At 34.6% G+C, this 11,630-nt stretch overlaps 1 protein-coding gene across 2 annotated transcripts; it reads left to right on the forward strand.

The window, feature by feature from the left end:
• Positions 1 to 3,908: 3,908 nt before the first annotated feature.
• LOC104112629 (E3 ubiquitin-protein ligase At1g63170-like) lies at positions 3,909 to 8,354 on the forward strand. Of its 2 annotated transcripts, XM_070177276.1 has the most exons (4): positions 3,909 to 4,215; positions 6,017 to 6,555; positions 6,942 to 7,314; positions 7,861 to 8,354. In XM_070177276.1, exons 2-4 carry the CDS (start codon positions 6,050 to 6,052, stop codon positions 8,005 to 8,007), a joined length of 1,026 nt encoding a protein of 341 aa, XP_070033377.1. In that variant the 5' UTR covers positions 3,909 to 4,215; positions 6,017 to 6,049; the 3' UTR covers positions 8,008 to 8,354. The 2 variants fall into 2 exon arrangements, with proteins under 2 accessions (XP_070033377.1, XP_070033376.1); XM_070177275.1 differs by lacking the exon at positions 3,909 to 4,215 and having other exon boundaries at positions 5,540 to 6,555.
• Positions 8,355 to 11,630: the final 3,276 nt, after the last annotated feature.

Consider the following 11,630-nt stretch of genomic DNA (forward strand, 5'->3'; position numbering starts at 1 on the left):
TTTGGGAAAAAGAACCAGGTCTGCATTGAAACCAAGAAAAGTGAAAATAGTGGAGGAAGAGGAATAGAGTGGAGAAGAAGAAGAAGAAGAAGAAGAATCTGATGCTGAGAAGGATAAGATGGTTAAGTTTGGGAAGAAAACCATCTTGAAAGGCAAACTCCTAAGGGACTTGGAAGAGGAAGGTATGTTACTGCTGCTGGAGAAGTTACAATTGCAAGGATGGAAGGACATGGTTCTTCAGATGGATAAAAAACTGGCCAGGACTGAAATTGTGGAGTTCATAACAAATTGTGAGATAAAAAATGGTAGGGTCACCAGTGTGGTAAATGGGGTGAAAGTGAGTTTTGATGATAAAGAATTGGGAGATATCTTAGGTGTATCTGCTGAAGGGTATAATGATTATAAGAAACTTAAATGGACAAATCTAGAGAATCTCCCTACTGCCCTTTCCATTACTAGGAAGTTTGGTGACAATGAAGAGGAGCTTGAGCCCAAGACTATTTACAAAAGTTAGATGAAGCCTCCCCACAAAGTGCTATTCGAATTTGTTAACAAATGTGTGCTGCCAAGGCAGGAAAAGAGGCACATTGTCACATTCATGGACCTGGTCCTTATGGAATATTTGGAAAGTGGGAGGCAAATCAATTGGCACGGATTTATCATCCGGCTTCTTGACAGGGTTCTAAATGGCACCAAGACTTACGCCATACCCTATGGCTTTATTCTCACTGCTGTACTTGCACACTTCAAGGTACCCATCAAGAAATGGGAAGTTGGTACAAGCAAGGATCATTTTGGGGCAAACACTCTAAATGCTTGTGACTATGAAGTCCAAACCACTCCTAAAGAACCTGGTTCATCCAAAAAGATACCGGTGAACAGCAAAGTGCGAACTTTGATGCAAGAAAGTGGGGCTAAGGATGTTGAGATTGATAGGCTAAAGAAGAAGTTGGCAGAGATGGAGACTGAGAGAGATACTCTCAGAGCTGAGTTGGCAAAAGAAAAGGAGAAGAATGATAGTATTCTTCAGGATATGCTGAAACTGCTCCAAACCCAAAACCAATAACCTACTCCTTCCCAGCCTTAAGCTTCCTAGCCTAGTGTAGATCAACCAGTGACCCAGTTCGGGATTTGTTTTTGCTTCTTTTGCTCATGATCCGGTATTTTTATTTCTTCTTATGCTTTGTGGTAGGATCTTATCAATCAATGAAATTCACTGCTTTTGCTATAATTGTTTGTTGATATTTCTTAGATGGCTAATATCCTTAGATTGATTGATGATATTTGACTCCATGATTGCATGTGATGTAGTCCCGGTGGCCATGAGTAATTTCTATTTAAAATCAGGTTATCTAACATTATTATGCAACTTTTCGATGATGCAAAAAGGGGGAAAAAGGTTGTGCTTTCACTTTGGACAGTGATGTTTATAACCTAATGAACCTGGTCCTTGATGACAAGTGACTTTAAAAAGGTAAAATGTTCTAACATTGTGTTGATGTTGAGCTGAGTTGAAACAAGGTCTAAGCTTATGAAAAGCACAGAGTTTGTCATCATCAAAAAGGGGGAATTCGTTGGCCCAAGAGAAGTTTTGTTTTGAAGATTGACAAAGGAAGCTTAGGCATGAACCAGGTCCATCCCCTGTGTACACAAACACAGACAGATTCTAGCATAAAGAATGCACGTGAATGAGATAAGCTTAACTTGTTATATCAGATATCTCCTTATCGAAAATGTTGCATAATTGATAAGGAAAATGACTCCTTACTCAAAGAGAACACTATCCAAGATAAGGGAGGGTTTAGAAGTTGAGGATAACTAGAGCTCTTCCACCAAGGAAGAGTAGCATTAGAACTCTAGTTGTTTCTTATTCTACTAACTCTATATCTTGCAGGATGTTCTCATTCTACAGGCACGCACAAAAGCAGAAGTTAAACGTGAGTTGAGAGCAAAATAGCAAGGCATTTTGTAAGCAATTCTTGTGTGATTCAAGTGTGCGAACCTGAAGCTACATGAACCAGATAGAAGAACTGGTTCCAAGCGTCTGTCTTTTATTCTAGTTCAATTGTAGTAGGTGGTTTTCAAATTGTACCTTTTAGCTTTATCTAGAAGCAATTGTAATAGGTACTCTGAGTATTCAAGTTAGAGTTAACTTGAAGTTGTCGCAACAGTTAGAGACTGGTTGCCACAACTGGATTAGAGGTAATCCTTAGGTTTACAAAGAGTTTTTGTAAATGCTGTTTTGGCTTAGTAATTTAGTGAAGTGTTGGGAAAAATCCTACAGAGTAGTAGGTCGTAGTTTTTTTACCTTTTGAGCCGGGTATTTTTCACATAAAAATACTTGTGTTCTTTACTTTTCGTATTTACTATTTCAGCAACAGTAGGTTAAGGAATACTTAGAAGAACCAGGTCCTTCTATAATCAGTGCACGCGAAAATTGGATACCACACAAATCACCCCCTCTTGTGTGGCATTGACATATAAAATATCAGTGGGATAATTGGTGGTGTTTGGAGAAGCCATGTAACGTTTCAACAAGCTAGTGAGGCTGACGATCCAACCTATTGATGCTACGTATATAGAGAACAATTGAGCTTTCTTAATTTAAGGATGTCAAAATAGTGTAATTTTGATACGTCTACCCTACTAAGTTCCAAGTACCAACCATGGCCCTCCAGCGCTCTATAGTTTTTCTGCAAAAACCATGAAAACTTTAAACCTAAGCATCATAATTTTCGAGTCGAAGCAAGTTGTTCTTTCGATAGTGATTGCTGATATATGTTCAAGAACAACAAATTAAGCTGTCTTTTTTGTTTATAACCTTTAAAAGGGTAAACTTTTTACGAGCAAAGTAGGGAATTGATCTTTTAGTAGGATATTAATTACAAGCTAAGTTCGAAGGTTCCTATAAATGTACAAGTCAGAATATATATATCGGTTTCGATTGAGCATGACCGAATGACAAATATTCAGAAATAGCCTAGCTTGGAGAATCCCTTCAAGCGTTCCTAAATAAACACAAACTGAAATTATACATAAATGCAAATTGTTATGTATAAGGTATGTTTGGAGAAAAATTAACCTAACAAAAACTACTCCTTAGGATTTAGTTGTTTTGCACATATCAAAGTACCAGCTCTGACAGTGGCTGGCCACAGATGCTAAAGTTGCTCTTACTGCTACTTTGATATGGTGGCCATCTGCCATCCTAAATGATCCTAAAGTTGCTATCCTAAATGATCGTCAATCCGTTAACTATTGTTACTCCTCATGATCATTTCCAAAATACTCTTTTTTTATCAAATTAAATACTACTCCCCAAATAATATAGCTATCCGAATATAATCAGTTAGCATTTCTATAATTAAAAATAAAAATGGACCTTACAAGCGTTAACCAGTGGCAGAGCCACCCTTGTCCAAAGTGTGTCATAAATTATATTGTGTAGATAAGTAAAAAAATTTTTATCTGTAAACTATATGTGTAATCCTCTTAATTTTTTTGTGTATTTATTTCTTTATATTTTGACTTCCCTTAGTAAAAATTCTGGCTCCATCCATTTGTTAACGTCAGAAAAGTAAATTATCTTTTGCCGATGTTCTAATTCAATTCAATTCGTGAGTATATGTCCACTTGAAGAAGTAGAAACTTACAGCCTTACTTTGCTTCCTAAATAAACAAAAAGAAAAGAAATTAAATTAACGTCACAGGAAGTTAGGCAAATGGTTATGGTTCTCACCATCTCATAAAAGTACTTCACTTGGAATCAAAGTAAAGCTGTTCGATTCTTTAGTCACCAGAACCCAACTTCAACGGATTCCCCTGTCATGTTGGTTCAACCCCATCAAAACTCTCTCTTCTTAAGCATTTCCTTTTATTTCCATTTCCATATCTCTCTCTTTCTGTATCTATTTTCTTTCACCATTATCATACTTTTATAGTACAACCACTTCATTTATCTGGTATCCTTGCTGTTGAAGTTCTTGAAATATGGCATTGGAGGTTATTGATCAAAAGTAGTAGTCAGCATATAATTAATTGTGACATTGAAATTGGACCATAAAATAGGTTGAATAATTAGCTGGTGTTAGATCATTTCAAGCATGGGAATTCTGTGCACACTCACACGGTGTCTTGTCCATGCAGTTACTAAAATGAAACATCACTTGCATGCGTAGAAGTTGAAAGTTCTTGGAAATTTCTGCCTCTTAAGGAGTTTGTGGCGCGCAATCCTCTAACAAAAGCTTGTAGAGAACAATTCACGTATTCTGCAATCAATTGCTTTAGAGCGTCCTGCTCTACAGTTTGTTCATCTCCTTGTTGATCATCAGCGGGCGATGTAGACCTTTCAGGTGAACCTCCACGGAATTGCTGAGGGGATCCCGTTGGAGAAGGGAGTGGTGGAGTTACACCTTGTGGGTTCAACTGGTTATTTCCGTCAGCAGTTGACATAGTTGATTGTTAAAAAGTAGAATTTAGAAAGTGAAAAGATTATCAGATTCCCGGTAACGGAACTAATTTGTTTAATCAAAAATAGATTTTTCGGTCAAAGTCAATATCTAGAAGAAAACGGGTTACTGATAACCAAGTTTTACTTCACTTTCTCAATAATCTTATGAGAAATAAAAGAAATGATGGAAATAATTAACAAAGAAAAATGAGGAATAAATTGACAAATACTTCCCAAAATCAAGGTTGAAAATTTGGAGAGTAAGCAAAGATTTGTAGTATGATTTTCAGTAATAATCGTCACACGTCCTTACAAATGGAATTCTCATCCTTATATAGGAGCATACAATCGTAACTATTATCATACTTAATTTGGACTAATTAAGGGCATTAACTGTATTGATTGCCCATTACTATAGATAACCGTAACTGACATATTTATGACTAAAGATTCCTTATAATTGCTCCCGATTTTCCTTTCTTATTTATCTCTGGTTCATGTATCTTCCCTTCTTTGCAGTCTTCATTCATTCCGTTCCTGTTTTTCCTTTGACAACTGTCAGGCTCGGTTCTTTTCTCTTATGCTACCCCGTGGGTGTTTCTTCCGTATCTTCCGCGCATTCTTAATTCAGTTAATTGAGAATGCCACTTGTAGCTATATCGACACTCCACGCGTCATGCCTCGTCAGCTTAATGTTGTTCCACGTGTCATGACTTTTTCCACCAATACATCCCCTTAGTAAAAATTCTGGCTCGTCCATTGGTTAACGTCAGAAAAGTAAATTATCGTTTGCCGATGTTCTAATTCAATTCAATTCGTGAGTATATGTCCATTTGAAGAACTACAAACTTACAGCCTTACTTTGCTTCCTAAATAAACAAAAAGAAAAGAAATTAAATTAACGTCGCAGGAAGTTAGGCAAATGGTATGGTTCTCACCATCTCATAAAAGTACTTCACTTGGAATCAAAGTAAAGCTGTTCGATTCTTGGTCACCATCTGAACCCGACTTCAACAGATTCCCCTGTCATGTTGATTCAACCCCATCGCCTCTTTCTCTTCTTAAGCATTTTTTTTTTATTTCCATTTCCATATCTCTCTCTTTCTGTATCTATTTTCTTTCACCGTTATCATACTTTTATAGTACAGCCACTTCATTTATCTGTTATCCTTGCTGTTGAATTTCTTGAAATATGGCATTGGAGGTTAATGATCAAAAGTAGTAGTCAGCATATAAATTGTGACATTGAAATTGGACCATAAAATAGGTTGAATAATTAGCTGGTGTTAGATCATTTTAAGCATGGGAATTCTGTGCACACTCACAAGGTGTCTTGTCCATGCAGTTGCTAAAATGAAACATAACTTGCATACGTAGAAGTTGAAAGTTCTTGGAAATTTCTCCCGGTTAATAGGGATGAATTTAAGTTATATATACCGACTGTGTAAAGAATGTCTACATTATTACTGTAATTTTACTTGTTATAGTAGCATATTAACTATATTTACTTTCTTTTTGTTGTTATCAAATCGTGTTTATTATAACAGTCACCTATTACTAATACAGATCGATCAGGTCCATACTAAATATTATTCCCCGATGAATACACGATACTTTCTTACACCAGTGTCGCTTTGCCATTCGAGCATTATTGTATCATTCCCACCAATTATTTCAGCAGCAACAGGAGATGAAAGAATGTCTAGCGTGGGTGGAACTAGAAACAGGTCTATTCTCCCTTCTTCATTATTAGTAAGAATGGCGATGAGAATATCAAGAGCAAGGTGGTTTAGTTTCCTAAGAAGGGTTTTCCACTACCAGAATGGCTCAAGATCTGATCTTGGATCAAATCCCTTAAATTCAATGACTTGGATGATGATGGAGTGCATTGCATTAAGTGTCCAAATAATTATTGCCTCATATACACTGGCTGTTTCAAAGGAAGAGAAGCCAGTTTGGCCAATGAAGATATGGGTGTTGGGATATGCCTTTGGCTGTATTATTAGTGTCATGTTGCTTTACTGGCGCTACTGGGCATTCTATGTGAGGCCACAAAGAGATGATTCTGACATGGAGCAACAAAGAAGCCATGATGAATATTCCAGGTGATTAATTAGTACACATTCTGTCCCTCCCTTTTAGCTGTCTCTACTGTACTCTTGAAGTTTGATACTATTTTTGTCCAAGGATGGATGCCTAAAGAGATGTTTTGGATAGTGTTTGTACATATGAAGGGTTGAATGTTACTCGAGCGGGGATGTGAAAAGGACGTTAATAAAAAAAAGAAAAAGGAAAATGTCATATTTTCTCCTATGTTATAATTTGAAATTGCTTAATTTTACCCTCTGTTCCACTCTTGGTCCATTCATATGAAATATCTTCTATCACGCGCTAATTGATCATATGAAATGCAAAAATCCATTCTTCCTTAAGCATATATAATAAATATTATTAAACTAAAACTTGCAAATTTTCAACAATATTATGATAGGGCATTGCATGTGATGGAGATATTGAGGACTGGTGTTGAGCTATTCTTTGCCATATGGTTTGTGATGGGGAATGTTTGGGTGTTCGAATCGCGGTTTCTGTCTTACCATCGTGCTCCTAAACTTCACTTGCTCTGCATCTCACTGCTTACTTGGAATGCTGTCGCCTACTCTTTCCCCTTCCTATTGTTTCTATTGTTGTGCTGCTGTGTCCCAATTTTGAGTAGCTTTTTAGGCTACAACATGAACATGGGATCCGTAGATCGAGGGGCTTCTGATGAACAACTCTCCAGTCTACCCAGTTGGAAGTACAAGGAAAGTGGAAAAAAGGAACAACCCAAATATTCGGGTGTGGAAAATGAAAATGAAAATGTGGTAAGTGATCTTTAATTCTATTTTTCATGGACTCTAGATATCTTTTAGATGATTTAGTCGTGTAAAATTTGTGTACCATGTCAATTTATAGAATTAAATTTAATATCTAAAGATTTAATTTATATGCATTGATCGCAGTATAGTATTTTGCTTTATAGTTATCTTTTATGTTTTTTAAATTGGGCAAAACTTCTTTTACACTTTTAATGCATAAAGTTAAACTCAAAGTCTAAATATTTAACTTATCTATACTGACAGTATAAAAAAGTTTTACAACCTATCATAAGAGATAACCTAGTTATGTTTTAAGGACCTAATCGTATAAAATTTCTTTTAAATTGTTAAGGTATAAATGTTAAACTCAAAGTCCAAAGATTATATAACTTTTACACTTATAGGTTAAATAATGTATGCTATCTGACCTACTTTTAAGATCACAAATCTTACTTTTTATAGATGCTATCGTTTAGGTGACCTTTTTGTAATTATACTATCAATATACAAAAGTTGAAATCAACGACTAAACAAGTTTTTGTGTCACAACAGGAATGTTGTATATGCTTAGCAAAGTACGGAGATAAGGAAGAGATCAGACAATTGCCTTGCTCTCATATATTTCATCTTAAGTGTGTGGACCAATGGCTTAGAATTATATCTTGCTGCCCTCTCTGCAAACAAGAACTGGAGAGGTAAAAATGCATGAAAAGCTCCTCAAGCTTTATACTTCATGTATTTTTTGCATACTTTCTCCCGTTTTCTCTCTTTCCCCCCCCCCCCTTTTGTTTCTTTAGTCCAATTTTGAATCAAAGAGTATGTAGAGATAAATTGTATGGAACATATGGTTAACTAGATAAACAGAAGCCATTGTAAATTGGAGTTCCCTGATGGTGACTGACTATGCGGGCTGGCGAGAGTACTATTCGCAAGAGTCAAAATCAAGAAGTTGAACTAGAAAAAATAAACAAGCAAATAAAATTATGTCTCTAACAACTTAAGATTTTAAATATGTTGATCAATTTAACATGGCATCAAAACCAGAAGCGGATCCAAAATTTGAAGATTACGGGTACTAGTATATATATATATATATATATATATATATATATATATATATATATATATATATATATATATGATTCAACGACATAGTCTGAATAAAAAGAATGGATGATTCAGTTAATTTTTGATTAATTCAGTTAGGTCTTTTATTTAGAAAAAGGCAAATGAGTTCGATTTTAGTTCAATTTTTTTATGCTTGATTTAATTATGTTCTTGGATAAAATTACAAATAAATAAATAAATAATATTTCATGAAAGTATGCCTCCAATTAGGAAATTTTCTTAAAGTATAGCTTAATTACTATATAATTTTGTTTGATTCAATTAGTTATCATTACTCTTGGGTTAATTTTTCTAATTTAATTGTTGAGTTATATGACAATTATTTTCAAAGCAAAGTTTTCAAAATTTCCCATCTATGAGAGTCAACTCAAAACCTCTATTAATCAAGATATATTTTTAAAAACTAATAAATGATACTGCTCAAATTATATTCCAATATATAAATTAATATTGTCTCACTAAAAAGAGAAAAACTATATATTAACTAGAATTTTAAGACTACCCATAAAAAAATTGCTCATGAAATAAGATATAGAGCCCGTTTGTATTGACTTATTTTAAGTGCTTTTAAGTCAAAATCGCTTTTAAGCCATTTTGTAATTTTGGATAAAGTAAAAAAAATACTTTTAAGCACTTGTTTTAAGCTAAAATGACAAAAATAAGCCAAAAGCCAAAAGCCAAAAGGTAGAATTCTTAACTTATGGCTTAAAAACTATTTTTACTTAAAAGTCACTCAAAATAAGCTAATGTAAAAAAATTTAAAAAAGAAAGAAGATAGAGGATTTAGTAGCAAATAATAGGAAGAAAAAAAAGGAAAAAAGAAAGAGGAAGGTACAAATTGCATGGGGCGCTGTATTTGGTCGCCCCTTTTTAACTTATACCCATTTTATTTTTCCGTTTGCACCCGTACCCAATTTTTTTTTGTTAAAAAGTATTTTAAAAAGATAATTTTGTCCTTCTTTAATAAAAGATTATTGACAAAACTATAGACTGCAGGGCAAAACTTCAGCATGTTTTGGTATGAAATTTTAGCAAATGAACTAAATAACTTCAGCATGCATTAGAAAAAACTAATTAGAAAATTACATACTGCAAGACAAAAACTTAAGCATGTTAGTATGAAGTTTTAGCAAATGAACTAAAAAACTTAAGTATGTTTAGTCTAAAATTTTAGGAAATGAACAAAATAACTTCAGCATGCATTAGCAAAAACTCATTAGAAAATTACATACTGCAAGATAAAAACTTAAGCATGTTTAGTCTGAAATTTTAGCAAATGAACTAAAAAACTTAAGCATGTTTAGTCTGAAAATTTAGCAAATGAACTAAAACACTTAAGCATATTTAGTCTGAAGTTTTAGCAAATGAACTAAATAACTTCAGCATGTTTAGACTGAAGTTTCGGATAAAACTCGTGACAAAATTGTAGACTGCTGGATAAATAACTTCAACATGCATTAGCATGGAGTTTTAGCTTCAATGTGAAACAACTTCATGGTATATTAGCATGAAGTTTTAGTTTCAATATGAAACAACTTCATGCTACATTAGCATGGAGTTTTAGCTTCAAGGTGAAACAACTTCATGCAAGTGTGATTCTGAAGATGAATTTGGACAAGTTTATGATTTTTTGATAAAGCTGCTGAGAGGAGAGGAGGAGATTCTTTTTCACAAATGAGGTTGCAGATCACGCGATTAATGCGTGATGCATGTTTTATATCTTTTGTCAGGGGTGTAATTGTCATATTATTACGAATTTTTTTATCGCTAGCTACCAAATCAATAATTTTTAAAAATAGGGTACAAGTTAAAATATTGCACAAATATAAGGTACGACTACAAATCCCCAAAGAAAAGGGAGAAGTGATGAGGGCCCAAGGCCCAACAAGGAATAAAGGAAATAGGGACTAGATTTTTTATTTTTTTTAAAATAAAAGAAGAAAACCTAGACCCGTCCGGTAAATGAGAGACTTCAAAAAGCAACGTTGAACCATGGTACCCACATGCCACTGTGTAATTTGGGCGCCACTTTTTATATATGACCATTTTTGTCACAGATATCAACATACTTATTAAGAATTTTTGCCGACGCGTGTCGGTGGTGTACCGTTCCAACCCTATAAGATAGATCTGCCCTGACAGGCAGAGCTCTCTCATTGTCACCCGTTTACATGAGATGTCGAAAATCAAAGATTTCGTTCCTTAAGTTTGGATTAATAACACTCCCACTATAGTAGTTGTTATTTGTCTATCCCCATTATGCAGTCATAATAGAAAAGCTAAAATTATAGGCTTCCTAGCGTACACACGTTATCAGAAAACTGCTATGCTCTTAAATACTTCACTAAGTTTTATATATACCAAAGAATTGAAAAAAGAAAATAGCTTAGTGAATACATTTTGAACATGTTTCGTGCATTATATTGGTTGAACGGACATGGTATGTATCATGCATACGAGAGATAGACCTATTTAGGGACTAATGGGAGCTCCGATTATTTTAACCCAAGCACTATATTTTTATATAGGAAACTAGCATTAATATACAAATAGATTGACCAAGCACCCCTTTGTTGAGTAAGTGCAACTCACTACTCTTGATTAAAAGCATAACAACGGCCTCATATAAAAAGATTTATCTAAGAAATCTCAAAGAGATTTTCAATAAGTCAATACCAAGATTTGCTTTTTGCGAGCATTCATTGCCACGACCCCAAATCCCATCGGAACCGTGATGACGCCTAATATCGCTTGCTAGGCAAGCCAACAATAAATATATAAAAAAAACTTCAACAACAGTAAGAAATAAATCTCAAATAGCGAAAAAGCATAAATAACTAAAGTCAAATGACTATACAATTGAAACCATCCCAAAATCAGGTATCGACAAAAATATGAACTCTATAGAATACTAAATACAGAGTCTGAAAAAGATACAATACTGTCTGGAAAACTGAACGGCAATGACATGATATTAAAGAGAGGACTTCAAGACCTGCGAATGGAACAACAGTGCTACCTCGAAATCTCCAACAAGTCATGATATGGCTCACTGGCAACCACCACGATCAGTAACACTTGGAAGATCTGCACATCAAGTGCGCATTGTAATATGAGTACAACCGACCCCATGTACTCAATAAGTAGCAAGACAAACCTCGATTTGAAGGCAGCCACGAGGTTAGCAAGGTTCA

The sequence above is a fragment of the Nicotiana tomentosiformis genome, chromosome 6 (genome assembly GCF_000390325.3).
Source record: "Nicotiana tomentosiformis chromosome 6, ASM39032v3, whole genome shotgun sequence".
In the NCBI taxonomy this organism is placed as follows: Eukaryota; Viridiplantae; Streptophyta; class Magnoliopsida; order Solanales; family Solanaceae; genus Nicotiana; species Nicotiana tomentosiformis.

What these genes read in the sequence shown, in the direction of transcription:
- LOC104112629 (XM_070177275.1), top strand. Translation starts at nt 5,867, where the DNA reads ATGAATTTAAGTTATATATACCGACTGTGTAAAGAATGTCTACATTAT. An exon ending in AGCCATGATGAATATTCCAG is followed by an intron (nt 6,556 to 6,941) that starts GTGATTAATTAG and finishes ATATTATGATAG; the next exon opens with GGCATTGCATGTGATGGAGA. An exon ending in AAAATGAAAATGAAAATGTG is followed by an intron (nt 7,315 to 7,860) that starts GTAAGTGATCTT and finishes GTGTCACAACAG; the next exon opens with GAATGTTGTATATGCTTAGC.